The 23,601-nt window shown below is 44.9% G+C and overlaps 1 protein-coding gene across 2 annotated transcripts in view; it reads right to left on the reverse strand.

Annotated features, from left to right (window-relative positions):
• The window catches only part of FOXO3 (forkhead box O3), a 114,959-nt gene that overhangs the window by 7,370 nt on the left and 83,988 nt on the right, over nucleotides 1-23,601 (reverse strand). For both annotated transcript variants that reach the window (XM_065911737.1, XM_065911738.1), the window contains one exon: nucleotides 10,489-11,924. In XM_065911737.1, coding sequence (XP_065767809.1) covers nucleotides 10,524-11,924 — 1,401 coding nt within the window. In that variant the 3' untranslated portion in view covers nucleotides 10,489-10,523. The remainder of the gene's footprint in view (nucleotides 1-10,488; nucleotides 11,925-23,601) is intronic.

The raw sequence follows: 23,601 nt of genomic DNA on the forward strand, positions 1-23,601 counted from the left end.
TTCTAAGAAAGGGCCACGCCTCCAAAAAACTGTACACAAAACATAACCCCCATCAACTTTAATCTGGGAATAAAACATAAACTGTTCCTGCTGCTGTCCTCCCACAACTAACTCCACTGTGACAAATCTGGATTTCTCAGCAGTGTTTTTATCTTCCTGGCAGAGAGGAGAGGAACAGGGCCCCAGTTCCAAACATGACAGGGAAGGAAAAAGAACCACAGGGACAAAACTCTCCCATCTGCAAATCCACACAGGTTAGCCACTGCTTTCCTGGCCAAAACTAAAAGATGCTTGGAGCAAAGTCTGCCTGAAACACAAAATTACAGTGAAATACCACTTTCTTTACTCTTTAAACATAAAGATAATTTAAGCCAAACTTGCAACCCCTGGGGCAAGTGGGGGACTAGACGTAGAACATTTAGGATAGAAAAGAAATGAATCCATGTTTGCTCAATGACAGGGAAACTTCAGGTGGATTTCAGAGAACAGGTGTGGGTTTCAGAGAATGAATGCTTCTACCTGAGTAGAGAGCAAAGAAATGCCTGCTGGCCACCATCTCTGCTTCCCCCCAAGGAGGGTCTGAGGGACACCCAATCCATCACAGGCCACAACCATCTGACAGCATCCAAGGCTTCCGTTGGATTCACCCCAGGAAAAACAGCAGGGCTTGGCTAAGGTGGCCATGTCCGATGTTGGACCGTAGAAATGTCAGCAAGTCCTGTGGGGCTCATCTTTACGACCCAACTACGAAACAGCTCAAGAAAACACCTAATGGTGTTTAAGCACAACACTCTGGCTTAATTTGGTAATTTCTTAGTCTCTTCTGGGTTGGCAGAGGGCAGCGCATGAAAACCACCCTGGCGGTCAGGGACTGCAGAGGCTTGGCTGATGAAGATGCAGCCCTCGGCCTGTGGGGTTGGCCGAAGAGAACCACCCTCCACAGCTGCCTGAGGAGGGCAATCATAGGAGGTGCAGCTATATAAAAACCCCTTTGGCAAATGCTATCAACTTGCCATTTTAGATACTGAATAGTTCATGAGGGGAAAGAAAACAGGTATGGAAATTCTGGCCGAATTTGTACTCAGTTGAGGAGCCTCCCTAAAGGAAAATCAGGTTCCAGGAAGGGCAGCCCATATAATACTCTAAAGCTGTGGCTGGCAGAGACCTGGGGGTCTCTGACCTCGTTCCGGCTTTACCACCTGATCCGACGGGCCAGGTTCAGCGCCTTGGCTGGTCTGCTCTGCCCATCCAAACATCCAGACGGCTCCTCCAGCCCCACCCGCCCCAGGCTGTCCTCTGCTTAACTCCTAAGCCACACCTGGCACCTCATCATATAGTGCCCGGAATGGTTACTTTTTCACACATATTGAATTCCCAATATACTGAGAGCAGAGCAAAGCCTTCAAATCAAACCACTTACGGACCATCTCATTATCTCAAGAGTGAATACCACTGTCTCAGACGTGGTATTCACCCAAGAGAAGTGCACATTCCAGCAGGGACACATTTTCTTGTTGTCCCAAGTAGCCTGCAAAGTTGAAACAGAGAAGAGGGCACACAATAATTGCTGGCTGAATGAATGAATCAACGTCCTCCTGAAACAGCCCTCTCTCCCCTCTGCCAGTTCAAACACTTACCACTCTTTTAAGCCTTACAGCTTCCATGAAGCATTTCAAACCTACATCTGCTAAAAGTTAATCTCTGCTGAATCCAAGCAGAACCTACTGCTTGTGGGACGAGACCTAGAACTTTAACGATCTCCTTCTGGAGGGAGGATGGCTTCTTAGATTAAGTTTCTAAAACTCACATTTCTCATAAGATGAAACTTCCTAAGGATCAATACGAGGCGCAGTTTTAACATCCAAATAATTTAATTTTTATAATAATAAAACTTTAAATAGTAAGCATTTAATAAAGAATTTACCTTCTCCCATCCTACTACATCCACTCTTAAGTCCAGCTCCCTGAATTAAGAGTCATGCTACTCTTAACTCTCAAATTGCTGTCACAGCTAAAGAGAGTCACCATTTACAAACAAAAGGAACTGCAGTCCAGGAGGAAATCTTAGACCCATAAACCATGACCTGAACATCACAGTGCTTATGTTTGCTGGGCGCGGGCCCATCCTGTGCGACTTCTCACAGCATTCACTGGCCAGAGCGGGTGGGGGGACAGCGGGGGCCTGCAGCTATCCTGCTGGGCTGGGGTGCCGCACGTCCCTTGGGGCCGGGCGCAAGTGTAGCTGCAACGCTCCAGCCCAGCTAAGGGTTCGGCCAACGAGCATCGAACAGTAGGGTCTCCGAAGGCTTCTTTCCCTGCTTTAGTTATGCAGGATTTTGAAGACTATAAAATTTCCAAAAGTGACTCTGAAACTGAACATACAAAATCAGCTATTTTAGTTGCACAAATAGTCCAAACCACTCATTCACCTGTAAGACACGAGCAGGACATGCAGATAACACAGACAAGAAGCAGCACCCACACCAGCTCAACAGAGGAAGGAAGTGAGGGAGGAGCCCAAAGGAGGGTCTCCACGGTGGCTCCCAGATGGACAAGAGGCAAAGGCCCATCCACCCCGAGGGCGGCAGTCTGGTGGGAGGACAGATCCAGGAGTCAGGCGGATCCACACAGGGGGTGGCCTGGGTGGTCCTCCTCTCCCCGGACCAGCACTGTAGGGGTCCATGCCGGGAGCACCCCACCTTGGTGCCCCACCCCAGAGAGCAGGACAGCCTGAGATGACCAGGGCTGGGCGGGCGTGCATTCTGGCCACAGGGCCACCACCACCCAGGGCACACCTTCTAACAGATCTGTCAGTCACACCACATTTTCTGATTACTTAAAGGTATGCTGGGCTCCACTGCTTTCCAATCATTTCTGAACATACAACTGACTAATGGAAGTTACAATTAATTACAGTGGCATGTACACAAAGAGAGGTCCAGTGGAAGTTAAAAGTTCAACCTCAGAACTTCTGGCCTCTTCGTGGTCATTAATTTCCATTAAGGAGTCAAACTGAACACTCTACACAGACATGAATACTTTAAAAATGTCATGATCCAGACTAGTTTCATCAGAGAGAAAGAGAGGAGAGAGGAAAGGGGAGAGGAAAAGAGGGAAGGGGAGGGAAGGAGACAGACAGAGGGACACAGAGAGAGAACATACTGTGGATCAAACCAGGACTGGCAGTTAAAGTTTTATCCTTAGAAACACTGGAATTATGCTCTGAGGGCTTCATGACTATGTATTTCTCCTCCTTTAATAAATGAATGTCATAGATTTTAGCAAGAAAGAGGTTGTTTTAAAAAAGCAGAAAATCTAGAATTAGAGAGTAGGGTTCACATCTGTTATTGGAAAGAGAACAAAACACCTGCAGGCACGTGGCAGTAGCTCTCCCAGTGGAGTGTTTCAGCTCCAGGCTTGGTCCCGCTGCTCCAGGAGGAAAGCTCCTGGAGAAGAACAGCCCAATTTCTCTGGGTTTTCACTGACCTTAGATTTGGGAGAGGTTAATGATACGTCTCGGAGAAGGCAATGGCACCCCACTCCAGTACTCTTGCCTGGAGAATCCCAGGGACAGGGGAGCCTGATGGGCTGCTGTCTATGGGGGTCACACAGAGTCGGACACGACTGAAATGGCTTAGCAGTAGCAGCAATGATATGACTGACCATATTTCCTGAACCGCAAGTTGGGTCAGGTTAGCCAGTATGCGGGTAAATCGCCAGCTCTTGGGAAGGTGGGGTCCACGGCCAGACCCCTGACAGCATCATGCCATTTACTGTGTGGTGATCTTTCTGCTCCCAAGAAGTCCCAGGAGAGCTGGACCAGCTCTTCATTTTTCTCTGTGGCTGAGGTGGCCCGGCATGGAGGAGGAAGGTCAGATTTCCAGGCTCCCACCTGACAGGAAGGGGCTCCACTCTGAGGAAGCGGGGAAAGGGAGGGTGAGGCTCTCACCCAGCACAGAGTAGGTATGACAGGCCCCCTAAGGAAAGAAAACAGAAGCCAGACAGCTAGGGTTTCTCAGGCAGTCCTTTAAAGATGCTAACAGAACACTCTTGGGTACCATATACAAAACCTAAAAAAAAAAATAAAAATTAAAAACCTCCCTAATCTACCTGTGGCAGGAGGTCCTTCACTAGTGGAAAAAACAGCCTTTGTCATGGACCCCTAAATTGGCAAGTAGGACTTCTAGGGAACACCAAAGGTTTCATACAACAGCAAATTGCTGTACGTTTTTAATGAAAAGAAACCTGATCGATTCTAGTTTACTGAGGAAAGTAACTGCTCTTTGTGCCAACAGCGTTAAGACTGGCTTGGGAGTTTCCTTAATTTTGCATTAACCTCTGGAGCCATTTTAAGTAACAATAAGCATCAAGTAACTTTAAAAAATGTTGCCAAAGGATATTAGGTCATCTCACAGGTAGTCCTTACAAGAGTGTCTGTGGGTTAGGTTTCCATTTTAGCCCCATTTTACAGACAAGCAAACTGAGACTCAGAGAAATGGAGTGACTTGACTTGATGACACATAGCCATAAAAATGACAGCCTTCTGCTACAGATTCACAGGTTCTCTGTTGTTCCACACCGACATTATTTAATGTGGGATGGGCTGCAGGGGAGGCTTTTAAAATCTGCAGGTCTCCTCAGAGCAGAGCCCTAGGGACAGTGAGCTTGGAGTGGGTGGCTGGCTCACATCCAACTGTGATGATGAACCAATTCTAGAAGTCAAACATAAAAGCAAGCATCCTACAAGGCTTTCAACAGGAACCAGCATCTGGATTTAGTCTTAACTCAGCCCGATCAGCACGGAGCCTATGTTTTTATCCCCCAGCCAAAGACAGGTGAAATAGACCATATGATAACGGGACACGACATCTGAAGGCAGGATTGTCCCAGAAAACCAAACATGCAAGGTTGCCACTGCCCAATGGGGCCCTTGCTCCAGTCTTGCATGAAAAGCAGTCTTCCTCCATGACAATGGTCGCCGCCACCACTGCCCGACATCCCCAGCCAGGGATGATGCCTTGAGGGGAGACCCTACTTTACCTTCTCTCCACTGTGCCTAGCGTGCTGCAGGTACTCTATGAATGAATTCTGTTTAATGAACAGACTTTGAGCACCTCCGCCAACATGCAGCCTGCCATTTTGCCAGGCAGATAACTCATTCAAGAGCAGAACCCACTCTGTGGCTGAGAAAAGCTTGATATGTGACAAGGTCGAACAAAAAGCTCCAGTAAGAATCAAGAGGGAAAAAAAGCAAAGAATCACCTATGGCTAATTCATGTTGACGTTTGACAGAAAACAACAAAATTCTGTAAAGCAATTATCCTTCAATTAAAAAATAAATACATTTAAAAAAAAAAAGGCAAAGAATCCCAGTTCTCAAGAGGTTTCTGATCTCTTTCAGGATTTCTTTAGGGGTTTCTTAGGACACTGGTCCTATGGTTTCTAGAATAAGGATTTAATTCAAGAAGCCAAATAAACTTAGGAAACAATGAAATCTGATCCTATAAAGTTTATAACATATATTAAACTTCTAAGGCTCTGAGAAGTCCTGCAGGAAACAACCCTATTTCATTTTCACACGACATTCCTCAAACATTTGGTCACAGGATCTATTTTCTGCTTAATAACCATGATTATCCTGAGGATCTAGTGTTCTGTGAAACATTTTGAGAAACACCGATCCATGGGACCTCTAAATAACTGAAGTGTCCTGAGTTCACAATACAATGTTTTAGTTCATTTTAGTTTTTGAAATTTTAAACTTCTAAACAATATGGAGGATGGAGGAGGCAGTATTTTCAAATCAAATGAACACAGCAACAAAACCAGGGTGAAGCGGGTCAAGTCTCTTACAAGGTGGGGACTCTTCATCTTGGAATGAAAGTCCAGCGTTAAGACATGCATCCCCAAGTCAGGAAGACAAAGAAGTCAGCAAGCATCCTTCTATCTGTCCCGGGCCCAGGCGAACCTCTGACAGGCCAATCTCTCTGGCCATGGCACAGAGGCGGGTCCCAACCACCCCACTCCTCCCATCTCTATACAGAAAGCTACGTCTCTTAGAAGCAGGCCCCTGGGGGAAGGCTCCACTCATAGGAAACAATATTTATAAGATGCTGAATACTGAGCATTATGAACACTCTGAAAAGAAGCACTTAATGGGAACTTGAGTGCACAAGAGGTTTCAGGAGTAGTTCTGCTGACTTCTACTCCACTCTCTATCTTCTGCACAAGCTCTGTGGCCAGAAGAGACCTTCCAAAAGCCATATATACATGCTACTGCTTGAAGGGCCACGGTCACTTTGGCTCTGACCCATGCTTAGGCTGGTCAGAGGTGAGCAAATCTGCGCTAAAAACCCAACAGGCCCAGAAAGAGCAGCCTTAGTGCTGGTGTCACTGCTTTCCAGGGAAAAGGGTATGTGCAAGGAATATACCAGCCTCTGCACAGAAAACCTCTTTCCAGGGCTCTGACAATTTTCTTTCCCTGTTGTCAACACTAGAAAGATCCAGGTAGCCATTCTCTCCATGAATGACAGTTCAGACTTTGGGTGTTTTAAAAAGTAAGAATAAAGATCCTTGCAGATGCATAATTCTTGAGGCTGGCATACCATAACCAAAGACTAGACAACAGTTCACAGGTGTAAGTAACAGAGTATGTTTTCCACGTAATACATACCCACATGTTACATTCCCGAATGGGAATATCTACAGCAAGAAAAAACATCACATAAGTAGTCCTATAATATTGCCTGTATTTGGTTAGAATTAGTCCTACCACCCAACATGAATATTTAAAGACATAATGGAATTGTAGCACTTAAACATTAGTTCAACAAGTATCAAAGACTTGCTCCTTCAGAGAAGTAGCCTAAATTTAAATTCTAAATGACTTCCAACACTGGAACCTGCTGTTTTCCATACTGTTATACCACCATTTCTTTACAGTTCTATATCATCACTTACCCTTTACTGGGGCTATTTCACAGATGGAATGTTAGGTTTCAGGTTCAAAATTATACATCCTTTGTACCCTTAACATTCTATGATTCTGCTAAAAAATACAACTAGTGAGCATAACAAAAAAGACGCAGATTCACCAATACACAGAACTAGTGGTTATCGGTGGGGAGAAGAAAGCAGGTAGGGACCAGAAAGAGGTGGGGGATTTAGAGGTACGAACTACCAAGTATAAAATTAGCTACAAGGACGTTTTGCACAATACAGTGAATATAGCTAGCATTTTATAATAACCATAAATGGAGTATAACCTTTAGAAATCATGAATCATTATATTGTACACCTGTTATATAATACAGCAACTGAACTTCAATTAAAAAACAATCTTGTTGGTTAAACAAACAAAAAACAGCTCTCTGACTCTATCCTCTTTTGACAGACGAGAAACCTGCTATTCTAAGAGTCATGAGCGATGTGGCCAGTTGGCAGAGATAGGCAGAGAACTACCTCTCTCTTCTCCACATGGGCTTTTCCTGGTTAGTATTTTCCAGTCCTTATCATTAAGTTGTTTAAATGCAACTAAATATGAGGCTGCTCCCTAATGGGGTCTCCAAATGCCAAAAGATGTAAATGAATGAAAAGAGCATGTGAATTTAGGCATCTTTTGACATCAAAACTACAGTGAAACTGAAGCTGCTTTCCCATTGAGAACAGACACATGATGGTCTCAGGAGGGCTTACTGGAAGCTTAGCCTTGCAACCAGCAAGCCTGCTCCCAGACATGCCTGCTGCCAGTCTGTAAGTATGTGCACCAAGCGCCACCAGTGCCTGGGAGAAGAACGTGCCCTTCACACGCCAGTAGCTGGCACTCATAAAAAGGTACAATTATTTTTTCCCTTTCCAGATAGATCCCTAGGTTAAAGGATTTCACACATGGTCTAAAATGAATGATATGTGTGAAACACCCAGCCCTCCAGAGAAGCATCTCACCACAGCGCTCCAGCAAGACTATCTGTCAGCTAGACAGACCTGCTCCATTAACTCCACAATCAGACAGCGCCCACTCGGGCTCATGTGACCTTCAGTAAGCAAGGCAGGGAGAGAGGCCAGAGAAATACCACGCCTACTGGCTTTAAAAAAAAGTCAAACCAAGAAAGTCATTACAGAACAAGTCTTGGGAAGCTGGGGGTGCTTAATTTGGGAGAAGTGGGTTCAGAGATTATACTCTGAGGCCTGTTTTGTGAACTCAAGAGCATCTTCAATAAAGTGACAGCCAAAAGTTAAACGTAAAAGCAAAGAATACATGTCAGGCCACATGTGACCCTGGCTATTTAGAGGAGCAAATCATTCCAAAGCAAGATGGAAATTCTAAAACCCTGAAACCAGACTCTCATAGCCCCTCACTGTCTTCAGTATGTTTCTTTTCTTGCTCTGGTCATACCGAGCTGGTTTACTTTTAGGAAAATTTACTTTCAGGTGACTAGGTTTTTTTTACTGAAGCATCTATATTTGCAAAAAAACTTCCCCCAAAATGTTTTGAGAAAAAGATGACAAATGGCCCTAAGATTCTAATATAATAATAATAATAATAAAATGTGTAATCTTAAAAGTAGTTATCGAAATAAGAATGCTTTAAAACTTAAATATTTAAATCTCCCTTAAAATATTTTTATATAATCTTTCAGAATTACACACACATGTGCGTGCATGCGCGTACACACACACACACACACACACACACACACACACACACACACAGAAAGATCTGCTATTCAACCAAAAGGAAAACATACACTTGAAACATCAGGAAAAAATTGCTACCACATTTTCTTCTCTTACTCTTTTCAGTGAACTAGAAAGTGGACTCCTTACAACCAAACCAAAATTAAAACCTACTTGAGTCTTTAGAAGCCACAATCACATTCCTCTTCTTAAAGGAAGACAAAATATCCTTCTAAAAGCCAAATATCTAAATTTCTTGAGGCAAGTCTCCACCAGCCTGAGTTCTGGCAGCATGGAAGCGTGTCACCCTACTTAGCTTCTGTCGCAGTCTTCTTACCATCTCAAGGGCTATTAAATGACTGGAAACAGATGTCTGAGTGCCATTAGGGGCCTGCTTCTGCCTGGGAAAGTGGAGAGGCTGAGCATCACAACACTCTCGACATTCCCCTTTCCACAACTCCCCATGAGCTGGATGAGTTCACCACAGGAGGCTCCTGTGATTCCTGCGCCAGGGCAGAGGGTTAAACAAGGCTCAGTTTTTTATGGCTTTGAATCTCATTTCTCTTTCACACCACTTAAAGAAGTGTGTAAGTAGCTTGCTGATAGTACAAAAAAAAAAAAAAAAAAAAAATGAACTGAGACACAGAACAGAGCCCCTAAACGTGGGAGCATCTGGGGGTACAAACCTGTCACAGGAGAAGACCCCAATGCTCTTTCTACTACGTGAAGAGGAGAGTTTAGGGGCAAGCTTGTGTATTGCCTGGTACTCCGGCTCCAGTTCAGAGTGCTCCCCATTTTTATTATCTAGCCATGATGATAAGAACGATGATGGCTCTAGCCACTCCAGAAACAGAGATTCTGGGTTCAGCTGTGTGACCTTGGGCAGACCACTTAACCTCTCTGGGCTTCCTGCTTACTCATCTGTCAGTCAGTGTGTTTACCCAGTTACACCAAACATAGCCCACTGCAGATTTACAAAGCACTTTCACACCCTTCAGTATATTAGATTCTTGCAGTAACCCCATGAAGTAACAGGGGCTGTTATCCTCATTTTATAAAACTGGAAACTGAAGCTCAGAGGCTAAGTGACACAATCTAGATAGCAGCCAGAAAGCAGAAGAAGTGGAACTGAGCCCTCAACTTCTGATTCTAATCAAATGCTTTTCTTGCCACATCTTGTGTCTTTTTGGTTCCAAGAGAACTAAAATGCCATAACTTAAAAAAAAAAACCTGTCACCATTCACAAATCATGTCACTATTTGGAACCTGACATCATTTATACATTGGGAAAAAGAAGCATGTGAGTAAATGCTCCCTCACATAAGAGCTTCTGTTTCCAATTTAATTCTTTCACTTTTTAAAATTGCTTAGAGGCTGAGTGCTAATAAAGACGGTTAGTAGTCTACAGTTAAATTAGAAGCACCTAAAAATTGTTACTTTGTTGGAAAAAAAGACATAGAGACCATCTAAGAAAGTCCTCTGGCAGGGTCCTGAACCATGATGTTTGTGTGGCCTAAGGTTCCTGTCCCCCTGCCCTTCTATCCTCATCCATCCATCCAGTAGGGGGATCTGTGTCACAGGTCAGCGAAGGTGACTGGATACAAAGAAAAATGAAACCTCTGGATGTGTGTGTTGGTTTTACTGGCAGTAAAGCCCTGAGCTGTCAGCAAATCGTGGAAAGGGGCACCTGACAGCCCTGTTTGTTTTGCAGGTACAACTCGGAATGAACTGGTTGGGAGCCGGGTTACTCTGCGCCGTGTATATAAAAGCCAGCATCCCCCACCACCCACTCTGTTAATACTATGCACTGACCTGCTCTGCCCACTTCCCCTTTCCTCAGTCAGCCTTCAGCCTGGCACCCAGCTCTGAGATGAGGCCTGCTTAGCACCAGTGAAGCTCCCCACGTTCAAACCAACAACGTTCTGTGTGGAGATGAGGGAATCAAAGTTAAAATCCAACCCATCAGCATCCATGAGTTCGCTACGGATAATGGACTCCATGTCACATTCCAAGCTCCCATTGAACATGTCCAGGTCCAAGTCGCTGGGGAACTTCTCATGGCCCATGACGGGAAGGTTCGCACTGGTGGAGTACAAGGAGGAGCCTGAGAGAGAGTCCGAGAGGGTTTGCATAGACTGGCTGACGGGGGACTGCTGCTGGTGTTTGGCTGACCCGAGGCTGCTGGAGTCGCTCAAGCCCATGTTGCTGACGGAATTCGACAAGGCACGGCTGCCACCGAGAGCGCCCTGGGTTTGGTGCTGGTGGTGGAGCAAGTTCTGATTGACCAAACTCCCCTGGTTAGGCTGGGCGGCAAAGGACATCATCGGGTCACTGCGAAGCATCACGTTCCGGCGGGAGTTCTGGGCGGACACAGCGGTGCTGGCCTGAGACATCAAGGGGTCCGACTGGGTCATCATGACATCGCTGTGGCTGAGTGAGTCCGACGTGAGCAGGTCCTGGAGTGTCTGGTTGCCATAGTGCGACATGGAAGAGAAGGTGGCTGGCTTGTTCTCTTGGATGGTCTGCATGGGAGACTGGCGCAGGGAGTTCAGAGACGAAGGACCAAATACCGCGCTGCTGAAGGAGCTGGTGGGGGAGCCCAGGCCGGAGCCCTTGGTGGTGTACGGGAAGCTGGAGCTGCGCTGCATGAGCCCCCCCGGGGGCGACGGCTGGGATGCAGGGAGCGCGATGTTGTCCAGCAGGTCGTCCATGAGGTTGTCGGCCAGGCCGTCGTTCAGATTCATGGTGCCCGCCATGTCGGTCAGCCGGGGCAGTTCCACGGTGCACGGCTTGCTGACAGAGGGCGACAGGCTGGCCGAGCTGCTGTAGAGCATGGGGGAGAGCGGTGCCTCATCGTCCTGGACGTCGTCCAGCTCCGTGCTCGCCAGGATGGGGGACAGGCGGCCGCTGACTGTGCTGGCGTTGGAATTGGTGCGCGAGCGGAAGTCGGTCCACGCGTCCAGCTCATCGCTGCTGCGGGACGTGGGGCTGCCTGGCCACTTGGAGAGCTGGGAGGGACTGTCATCTGCTGACTCGGGGGCGGTCTGCAGGGCTGCCTTCTTCTTGGCGGCACGGCCGCGGCTCTTGGTATACTTGTTGCTGTTGTCCATGGAGACGGCCCGCCGCCGGGGCGCCTTGCCGCTCTTCCCGCCGTCGGGGTTGATGATCCACCACGAGCTCTTGCCGGTCCCCTCATTCTGGACCCGCATGAACCGGCTGTGCAGCGACAGGTTGTGCCGGATGGAGTTCTGCGGAGAGAGAAGGAACAATGCAGATGAGCCGCAGTGGTCCAACTGAGCACCCAGGAGAAACAGTTACTAACCTGACGCGATTTTTAAAGCAGCCTCAATTTCAGAGGCTTTAAAAAAAGGCATTTGCATGAGTCTCCTTGGCTTGGGATTAAATGACAATATTGTAGATGGCATTTTCATGGTCAGGGTGTGGGAGATGGTTTCATATTCAGGAGATGTAGGGGACTGTAGGACCTCACTGACATTGTTTTTCTTAAATCCCCAGGTTTCGTTGTCCTTTCTGTAACTGTACTTCCTTTATTGAAGTTTGCACTTACAATGTATTACCACATCATCTCCCCCTGCATTTTGCAACAAACTTCCCTGGCTCTCTCAGGGTGATTCATCACCTACAGGGCCATTTTATTCCATTCTGGCCCCTTCCTCCTCTAGTACAGAGGCAGCAGCGACCTTTTCTGAGACACTTCTATTCAGAACTGGTGTGAATTTTTACCTATCTTTTCTCTGACTCCATCTCCTCCTGCCACAATTTCACACCTGTCTCACAGGCATAAGAAAAAATGGCAGAGTAAGATTTGCTGAGTTGACAGAAGAAGGCAGGCAAGTCTCCCATTCAGAAAAATTCCAGCTAATTTATGCAGACACTCCCTCCTCAAGGCATTGTGATCTGAGCACAGTAACTTCCTTCCAAAGAGCACCGTATGGAAAGCGGAGGTGGGGGAGAGTAACTTTACAGCAAAGAACCACCGTGACAGCTCAGCCTGGTGATCAAGGTCAATATCAAAGGGCCAAGTCAGGTTGATAATGTGCACTGGAAACAATGTGATGAAAATGGCACCCTCCCCTGTGGCCTTCCTTCCAAAGCCCATCACCTCATTCTAATCATGAGAAAAAGGGCAGACAAGTCCCAAATAAGGAACATTTAAAAATGTTTGTCCAGTTCTCCTCAAAACTGTACCCACAGGGAGCCTAAGAGAAACATGCTGACTAAACACAACGTGGAATCCTGGATGGGATGCTGGAACAGACAAAGCAGAGTATAAGGCAAAAACTAAGGAAATCGGAATAAAGCGCAGACCTCAGTTAATACTAATAATGTATCAACACTGGTTTATCAGTTGGGACAAGTGTACCAAACTGATATCGGATATTAATAACAACAGGGGAAACTTGATGTGGAGAGCCCACATCAAGAACTTTCTGTGCCAGTCTGGTAACTTCTCTGCAAATCTAAAATCATTTTATATTAAAAGGTTTATTCTTTAAAAAAATAAAGATGAGGGCAAAATATCCTCAAAACCCTAACAATTTCTTCCATCTTGCAAGAATCCTCCTCCTGATTTAGGGAAGCCCAGTTAACAGAGATGACCCTGATCCAACCCCGTCTCTGTCACCGACCAACCATGAGGCCTGAGCAAATCATTTAGTCTATCTCCAACAACTTCAGTTCTCCATCTTCATTACAGCCATAGCATTTGAACCATCCCTCTCTGATAGGGATGACATAAGAATGATATATGATAATATACTTCAAAACCCAGTCACGCTACGAAGTCAGGGTGTTCTTACTGCCATTATAAAACACAGAGTATATGATAGACAGAGTTCATCGCCTGGGGAGGTCTCTCCTTCTATTCCGTAAAATACCTCGTGTGCTGTGAAAGAGAGGAGCTGATGATGGCATCTGCCACATCTGGAACAGCACTGGCAGGTCAGATGAGTTTTTATTTGCAAGTTAAAGACAAAAGATATTGCCTGCTTCTGTCTATTAAATGCAAACCATCCTAAAAGTTACCGTAGTTAAAAAAAAAACTGGCAATCACCAACTGTATTTATGTAGAAGATACAAATACATGTGTTCTACCAGAATGTTTTTAAAACACAGAAAGTCAGTGGGATTTCACCATACATAAATAACCCAAAACACTCAGGAGTGTTTCTGTGTATATGTTCCCATGCAAGGAAGTCCGACAGCTCTGGCTGGGGAATGAGCATCACCAACCATGGGTCACAGCTAGGCATTTCTATGACAGGCGTAAAGACACGTTTGAGAGGATGTGCTGAGTATCTGATGAGCCAAATGGTGCCCAGGAGACTATATATCCAGCTTCCCTATCACTCTTACGGTTTTTTAAAGAATAATGGCATCTCTACTCATGGTTCAGAAGTTACATTTCTTTAAAAAGTAAAACACTGTCTCCATAAAGATATGAAGCATGCTCTTAAAACTCACTCCACAGGATTCAAAAAGCAGGCAAGTGCAAGGTGATTCTATTACCGAGTACCCAAGAGACTAGATATATGAACCACAAACTTAAACTCAAGCTTCTTGTCGGGAAAAAAATACAGAGGTCCTGAAGCCCTGTGGGGGCGATGTGGACACTGATTGAACCACCCCTCCTGTGGCCAGCCCCCGCTGCTCCAGATTTTGGAAAGAGTTCATTCATACCAACACCCAGCAATAACAATGACCAGTCATAAATATCTAGTTATCCACCCTTTAAAAAGCATTCACGGACAATTTTTTTTAATGTATTTTTAGTTTCACCAATTCTAAACCAAGCAGAAAAGAAAATGTAATCCTTTAGAGACCTCCAAAATGTCCTATATGGATGGTCATCTATTCTACAACTCTAACGATGTGTGTGTGTAATTTTGTAAAATTATAAGCTACCATTGGTTAGAATCTGGAGAGAGAAGTTAAACTTCTGTAGGGCCTTGTGGTAAAGGGGCTGGAACACCCTCACAGAAGATAGAACTGAGGACTGTCAGACCCAGGCCCTAACTGCCAGGATGAGGAATGAAGCCTGACTGACTATAGGAGTCAGTTCCTGGGCCAGCGCTTTTAGATTCCTCATCTCTAATCTTCTACAAATCACAAAGTCAATGCCTGCATCATATATATGAAGCCTCAGACTGACAGAGATTAAGTAACTTATAGAAGATCACACAGGTTTAAACCGAAACTTGTTTTCCCAGCTCCACTCCAATGCTTTCTCCCAACCTTTCCCAGATCTGTCACCAAATTTTACAGAAGTCATCATTTAACTTCTCTGAGCTAACATCTAAAGAAAAACATTTAAGAAAGGTGAAGGATACAAAGGCATAATCTTATGACTATAATTTTGTGAAATAGTTAAGAGTATAATTTAGTAGGTCTCTCCTAAAAATGTTTTTAAAACAAAGTCTTTACAAAGAGTAATCCTATAGCCTGCATTTGCATTTCTTTACTAAGGGCGCCATCATAGCATTCATCCTAAAGAGAGAGCAGTGGTTACCATACAAACCCATATAAGCTACACTTAGACTCTGAACCAAAACCCAATTTATTAAATGGGTGATCAGCTTCAGCGTCAAATCTTAGTTCAACTCTTGCTTTAGAGGTTGCTAATAACAGAATATATTCCCTAAGGCATATCACCTACGCAACACTGAGACAGGATTTTCCAGTTTCATTACTAAGACAATGCAAACAAAAACTATGTCACAATAACCCTCATGGTCCCTAGCCTTCCATTTATAAAATCCATAATCTGAAGCGGTGGGGGGACATTGACAAAGACTCCTCAGTATGGTCCCCTCTGTCCATTTCTAGCTCAAATGCCCCTCACCCTAATAAGGTCAGATATCAGAAATGTAGCCTGCTTTTTTCCCTCACAGGTCATGATTCTAATCACCAGGTTCTCTGACTAAGTTTTGGTGAAACAGGAAAAAGTAAACATAAATGCCAGAGAACGTATCAGAATTGCAGTGTTTCCCCAACACCTCCCTAATAATGGAAGTCGATGGTGATATGATTTCTGTAAGATTTCAAACTGCCCCTCCCTCACCTCAAACCCGGGAAAGAAGAAGTGGAATTTATAAACAGAAACAAGCCAATTATAAAATCCTCTTAGAATGTGTAGTTTAAGTTCTCTAAAGACCTCTTCAGACGTGGGCTCTAAATTAAATTTCCAATGTATTTTGTGCATTTTAAACTATAAAACTGCTGTTAAAAATATTCTATGCTTTTCCACTAATTCATCTATCAAACCAAATAGTCTATATTTGTAAGATATAACATTAGTTTGAGGGTTGGGAGCTGACAGAGAAGGAGGAACGGTTTGATAGGACTAGAGAGATTCTTCTAATCACATATAAATACACATTTTGGAAAACATTGTGAGGTCCTTAAGGTGATAAGGTAAATATTACCAACCAGGACTCCCGCTGCTAGATCTCAGGCCATTCTGTCATCACATTTGTTTGCTAGAGGAGCCAATAAATTACTATAACCCCAACCCAAAACCATGTGAATAGTTCTGGTTATTTAAATGTACTACTAAAAAATTTTTCTTCCCTGGTGACTCAGACAGTAAAGAATCCGCCTGCAATGCAGGAGACCCAAGTTCAATGGGGAAGCCCCCTGGAGAAGGTAATGGCAGCCCACTCCAGTATTCTTGCCTGGAGAATTCCATGGACAGAGGAGCCTGGCAGGTTACAGTCTATGGAGTCACAGAGAGTTGGACACAACTAAGTGACTAACACACAACACAACTAAGAAATTCAGAGATTGATGCATTACAGTAAACTAAACATTTCTAGAAAGAAACTTTTGTCAGGACAAAAATGCCAGCATTTCCTCACCCACATCCCAACCAGGGCCCAAAGATGTAGAAAACCCTGAAAGCAACTGTAGCACAAGTTGTCTGAAGACAGAGCAGAGATTAAGAATACCCTTTGATTCACTTTTTATGTCAATCTTCTCTTTTACAAAATGATTTATACTGAAGCAAGGCCTACTCTGTGGCAGAAAAAAACAGGTGTAGGTAATTAGCAGCAGAACTGGCACACCTGTCCTGAGTGACTGCAGCTGCCATTGGTGGCCTAATCCTTCAAGAAGGGATGTGCAGGTGTGTGAAGGAGGAAGGTGTGCTGAGGGCACTCATATTTCACAGTCATGTTGACTGGCCATGTGGTCCAGAGCCTAAGGTTCCCTTGGCTTGGCCCTCCTTGAAGAAATCAGTATAAAGACGACTATCCTCATCTGAATTTGGTCATTCTTGTTCTTGCTATAATGAAGACAGTGTTCTAATGCAAGACACGCTGATTCCGTAATGCTAAAGTGCACAGCCACTACATTTACCCCAACTGACTGTGAAGATAGATGGACCCCAAACAGATTAGATTAGATCAGGTGTCACAGAGAAGCTGCCTGAAACAAGTAAGTATTCCACCAATATTTACAACGCAGGTAATTCACACATGCAATTTTTTTAAAGTGGCCAATGGAGGGAGGTAGGCTTCGATGTCAGTCAGGTTGGAGCTAGAATAGTGGCCTAGGCGTGTGTCCTGTGACCCTGGACAATTGAGCCAACTTCAGTTGCCCCTTTTATAAAATGGGAATAAAACCACCCTCTCTAACTCTAGGATTTTGGGGACGATTAAATGAAAGTATGCATGCAAGTTACTTAACCAGTGCCAAGAACAAAAGTAGCTCTCAACTGTCAAGATTCCACACACGGAAGCAGTGACATCATAAACGTTCACTTACTCTTTTCCGAGCAGCACATACTTTAAACCAGAAGGTGAGAGGGCGGCTCCTTCCAGGAAAAGATTTCAAACTTGTAAAAGTATTTCAAAGTGCCGAGCTGCTCAGGAGTAGCTGGTAATTTCCCAACTGTTCCTACCCTGTGTCCACTCCAACCCCTTCCAACCCATGTTTACCTTGTAAAGACTGTCCACCAACCCAGACACCAGCTGCATGTGCTTCCCCTGGAACACAGAGAGGGTTTTGTCTGGAAGCAACATGTGGTATCAATTTATCTTTCTCAGCAAGGGCAACAAGGAATCCACTGACTTTAAAAATAAAAAGGGAGTTGTGTAATTTAACTCTTAAAGGCCTCTACCTTTCTCACTCACTCTCTCTTTTTGGTTATCTCAAAATGAGTTATGGTTGTCAACTCCCAAGTCAGACCCACTGATGCCCACCAAGCAGACTGCAGTCAGTGCCCTGGTCCTCATGAGAGATTTCAGCGGGGATGATCTATAAAGGACTGCTTTTAAATCCAGTGCTCATCTACGCTGCACACAGGACCAGCATTTCAAGTAGGTTTCCTTGCTTTGACTTGTTGTCACTGATAGTTCAGAACGGGACTGCCAAAGACCTGAATTCTAAAATATGTAACTGCTGAACAGTTGACAAAGGTCATGTGAAAAAACCCAGTGAAGATCCAGGGAGTTGTGTGCCACAGCAGAACAACGCAGAGACAGCTTCGGGAGAGATGCTGCCTTTGACTTTTGATGATAGGCTCTTTCAGAGGCAGTTCTCTGGATGATGCCCTGATTTCTCTTAGGTATCAGTTCTCCACCCTGACTGCCTCTTCCAATCACCTGTGGAGGCTTTAAGCACTCAGTCGTAGAGAATGGTGTGAGTAAGGCTTGGGGAGGCACTATTTGAAAGCTCCCCAGATTATCAGCTCAGAGCTGAGATTCCCTGGAATTTCCCCCTTACGTTTCTGCTGGCAGAGACTCTAAGCTAAAGATTCCTAGTCTCCCCAGGTCTGATGACACAGCACAGCAGATGTTCTTTAAGTCCAAGTTTTCACCATTTAGAAGATAAGGGTGAGAATCGAGCTCACAGATTAAAGTTGTGTTTATATGCAGAGGGTAAAATGGAGAGTTAGAGCAATCCATCATATCACTGGAGTTCAGATAGCTTTTTTCCTTAAAAAAAAAAAAAAAAAATAAGGTGGGGGAAGGAGTTGAGAGGGAAGGCTCCTTGACCTCGCACTGCCTTGTAGACGGTCATCCATCCTGCCCTGTGCCACCTCTCCACCTGGCATGGATAAGCATGGACAGAAAAGGGGGCAAGAGGACCTTCCCAAAGGTAGGAACTGATACAGGCCACAGAAGGGATGGGCTGGGACTGTAATTGATCCCTGTAATTCTCAGAACTCTCCCTGAATTAGCAATGTAACCTCACATAATCCCTTTTATAAGAGACTGTCCTTCAAATGAAATGCCAAAGATAGACTGCATAAAAATAACCACTGAAAAGGCCGTACCCCAATCCTGAGATACTTAGTAGCTTCCATTGTTAAGAATACAGCAAAGCATTCCTTAATGAAACTCCCCTGAGATCCAAAGCACATGATTTTAAGCAGATCATCTCAAGAACATTAATAACAACCACACAGTTTCTCCCTCCTCGACTGTAGGAAACACCACATCGCTGCACTTGGTGCAAAGACCCTGGATGGAGGGAGGCGGGGAGTGGACACTGCAAAGGGCCGAGCGGTGCTACCACCTGAGGGAGAAGAGTGAGGGCTGGGCCTCCTTATCAGACCTCAGACACTGAGCTGGCTTGCCCTCTTCTACTACGTTTTACCGACTTTGGGGCTAATTTGTTCGAAAGCAAGTACACAAAGTGTAACAGCATAAAGTAGACTTAATTCAGAGCCATTATTTCTGACTATATGGAATACCAACTACAACAGCCTTTCAGACACAAGAGAAAAACACTCACATAAAGGACTGCATAATCAACACTGCTGTGTAGGACAAGTCCCAGGCTAGCTTCACTCTTACTTCTGTCTAAAACACTAAAAGTTGAAGCCATTAAAGGACTTACTTTAAAAAGATGATGTTCTAAAGTAAATATTGTCGGGAATTTGTCTGAAGGATTAAATTTCCAGCTAGAAACAAGATTTCCGTTAAATCTGCTGACAATCCTCTACCCACAGAGATCTCCTTGGAAAACTAATATTTGTTTCAAGTTTTCATGCAGTAAGCAGCAGGTTCTGGTTCCTCCTTTGGAGAAGTAAGATAATAGCAACTTGGTGACCAGTAAAATGAACCCATTTCTTACCCATGACAAATGAGACACATGAAGCTTTCTTGGGGAAAGGAAGGGCTTGGCAGACTATTTGTTCTTCCCCCCAATTGAATAAGAAATCCTAGATGGGAAGAAAGTTCTCTTAAAGAGCTACTACGCTATTACAGACAGTTTTGTTGGGTTTTCCAGTGTGGGTTTTATTTTCATATTAATTTTTTTTTATTTTTTTCATTTAGCAATTTTTTTTCAAGCCCTTCCACAGCTGTTTCTGCTCTTGGAGGGCAAGAGGGAACATTCCATTCCTCCCAGCCAAACCTGCACTTCCGGCACACAGAGAACCCTGGCAGCCTTGCACCCTCTGCCCACACCCACTCCCCTCAGCAGCCTCCCCACCCCCAAACCCCTCCTGCTTCCAGCCCCACGTCCTCCTCCCCACCCCCAAGGAAGCAGCACGCAGTCAACGGAAAGACAGTCTCCAGAAAGTAGGTTAAAGCTGCAGCATTTGGCCACCTCTGCCCCCCTGCTCCAGGTTTCTTCCTGATCGACTGAATCCCTTCCGCCTTCCCACAAGGGGCTCGGCAAACACATGCTACTTAAATTCCCCTCCCTGGTGGCTCAGACGGTAAATAATTCACCTGCAATACAAGAGACCCAGGTTCAATCCCTTGGTCGGGAAGATTCCCTGGAGAACGGAATGGCAACTCACTCCAGAATTTTTGCCTGGAGAATCCCACGGATAGGGGAGCCTGGCAAGCTGCAGTCCATGGGGTCACAAAGAGTTGGACATGACTGAGGAACTAACACACACTCGAAGACCATCCAGGACAAGTCACACAAAGTCAATGCTTCAAAGGGTTAAAAATCATGACATAAGAGAACATTCCTGAAACTGACTCTGCAAAGTAGAATGAAGTAGAACAGAAATAGCTTTGCTATTAACAAAATTTTCACTTAAGATTAAAAAAATAAAGTTGCAAGTTTTTTTCAGTTTGAAAATGTATTGTGGGTGGAAATGGAGAGAATAAAAGGGCATTGGAAATACACATCCAGAATTCAGGAATACATCAGAGTCTAATCACTTTCATGGCATTATGTAAGTGATCATCAGAGCAGGAAGTTCAGTAAAAGGTAATACTGTGGAAAATGGAGGGCTGCGAAACTCATCTAATAACAAGCAACCTTAACTTTACAGTGAAAGAAACTGAAGACCAAAGAGATACAAGGCATAGCTGAATTCAATCAGCTAGGGGGTGGCAGCCAAGCTGAGACAAACTCAGATCTCTTGGCCTCTAGGTGTTACAGTAATACCACCCAGATACAGTTAGTCCCAGTGTCTACGTTACCATGACAACTGAAAGGGTGAAGTGAAGTGCATGGAGCACAGCGGATGGATAAGATCTACCATCCGTCCATCCATTCAACTTCAGTCGGCCTTGCTTTACAGCTTAGGGAATAGGTGTCTGTCTCCCCTAACACACACTGAACCCTTTACAACCAGGTGCCATGTTTTATTACAGTTTTACTGCCGAGCGTGGCGCTGACATGTAGCGGGTGCTCAAAAATATTGCTCTAATCAGTGAATCAGTGGGAAGGGGACAGCAGCCACAAAACAGGCCTGAATTACGTGTTAAAATGAAATGCGACAAAAACATGAGACCGATAAATGACCCTCAATATGAAAAGATGGAAGGAAGCTTCCATTGCAAAATGTGAAAGAGCATCAAGGATTTTCTAAAGTCAACAAGTCTCAGCCTTGAATATAAACTTCAATTATACAACCAAAATTTCCCAAAACAAGATGATATAGTCTAGTAAGCAGGCTTAAGGTTCTCTGTAATAATATCATAGAGACGGGCAGAAGGATGGTAAGCAGGCTATTCGGGGGAGCAAGGGCTTGGGAGAATGGTCTCAGGTCCATCCAGGCTGTAGATGTCTACCTGTCTCTACCCGTCTCAGGGTGTTATGGAGCCCCCATTACTTGGTAATGCAGTTGGTTGGCTCAGAGCACTCAGAGCCATCCTTGAAACCACAGATAACACACCTAGTTCTAAATCTCCCCCAAGCAAACACAGGGATAACAAGAGAAATCCAAAAGAGAGTCTACCTCACCTGCAATCTGAAGGAACTTCCTGTGTTAGTGCCTGCCCAGGCCAACACTCTGCTTCACAAAGCTAATCTCACTCTATTTTCACGGAAAGTCTGTCAGGAGGTGGCTGAGGTGCAGATCAGTCACTGTCTACAGGCAGTGGGGCCAGAAGTCAAGCCCAAGGCTGACTCCTGCACAGAGCTCTAACCACTGCACTGTGGGACCCTCTCCAGTCCCTGAACTGACCAAGGAGAGAGGCACCGTCCACAAGTGACCAAGGAGCTTTCAAGGCTACACTAACCTGTGTCACTCAACTAAATGTTTTCATCTCCAAGTTTCTGCACATGGTTCCTAGGACCATGAAAGGAGAGGAAAAGGTGGGGAAAAAATCACTAGCCATAAAGCAAGTGTTGTTGGAACTGGATCATTTTTAGAAATGACCCTTTTTTCTCAGACACTCCCCAAAAGGCACACTATGGACATGTTCTGCCTTGACCTGGGATCACTACTTTTAGGGAATGACCAAATTGGATCACTGCCATAAACTTTTGAGTGCCCAGGCCTTCCTCTGTGCTACACCTGTGACCGACTCAAGCCAGTTTACCTGGTTGTCCCTGGCAGGCCTATCCAGGCCCCCGAAAGCTGGCCTGGATCTAAGGTCCTGAAGCCAGAGACATCGGGCAAATGTCAGCTTTACCCGGGACCTTGCTATTACAAGGCTTAATCTGAAACAGGGACTCAGCTCTATACTATTTAAAATATGTAATTAGTTTATTATTGAGCCAGAAATGATTAGCTTGCTTTCAAACTATGTGAATTTTAAAATATGATGTCTTTTGCCTGCCAGCTGACAGCACGATTGGGTCGCTTCTGTTTAGCCTCAATCAAACACTGTGGTAGAAAACTGCTTCAAGGCTTCACATGCATGCTATTTTATTATTTGTCTTCTGGCATCAAAATCTGCAGAAACAGAAATCACTGACAATGCAAGCACACTAAGAGGGTGGATGTGGAGGTGCTGAGTGGGTGAGTTCAACAGCTTGAGAGTTTGACATCTGAGATCCAGGAAAACTGCCTTTCTCTTCTTAGGGTTCAGTCCCTCTCTTCACGTGGAATTCACTGGCTGTAGCATCACATATACAAACACTGACTGTTTCCAGCTCTTCAGATGGTCTGGTTCAGAAAAAAATGGTTCTTTTCTGTCCTGTTACTTCAAGAGCAATGAATTTCTTTTTGGTAGCTCTGAAATATATGCCAATGTGTGGGCACAGTCACACAGCTACGCATGGGCCCACACCCTGGAAAGACTGGGAGGGGTGGAGGCACATTTTTTCAGCTAGGGCAGGAAAAAGTTGGAGCTGGTATTTATAAAACAGACATGTGTGTATGCATCTGGAAGCAGGCTCCCTTCCAAGTGTCAGTGTTAATTATTCTAATAGTCATCAAAAATCAAGGTGTTACTGGTGAAAGCAGAAAAAGGAAGCAAATGCCACAAAACAGAGTATCTCCTGTGGGCTACTGCAAACACAACCACTGACAGACTTTTTCTTTACGGGAATAAACAGTACAGCAGTCAACTCCACAAAATGACTCAGGCCTGCACCCCCTCTATTCACTCTACACCCCAGTGAAATCTGGCTAACGAGGAGTCTCCTGAGGAACTGCTCCCTCTACCTGAGAACCTCACCTGCAAGACCAGCATTTCACAGTACTGGTTTCACAAGATTTCTTCTTGTTTAAAATCACAGGATGCAAAAGTGGCTGATGACCAA

The sequence above is a fragment of the Muntiacus reevesi genome, chromosome 19, assembly GCF_963930625.1.
Source record: "Muntiacus reevesi chromosome 19, mMunRee1.1, whole genome shotgun sequence".
Lineage (NCBI taxonomy): Eukaryota > Metazoa > Chordata > Mammalia > Artiodactyla > Cervidae > Muntiacus > Muntiacus reevesi.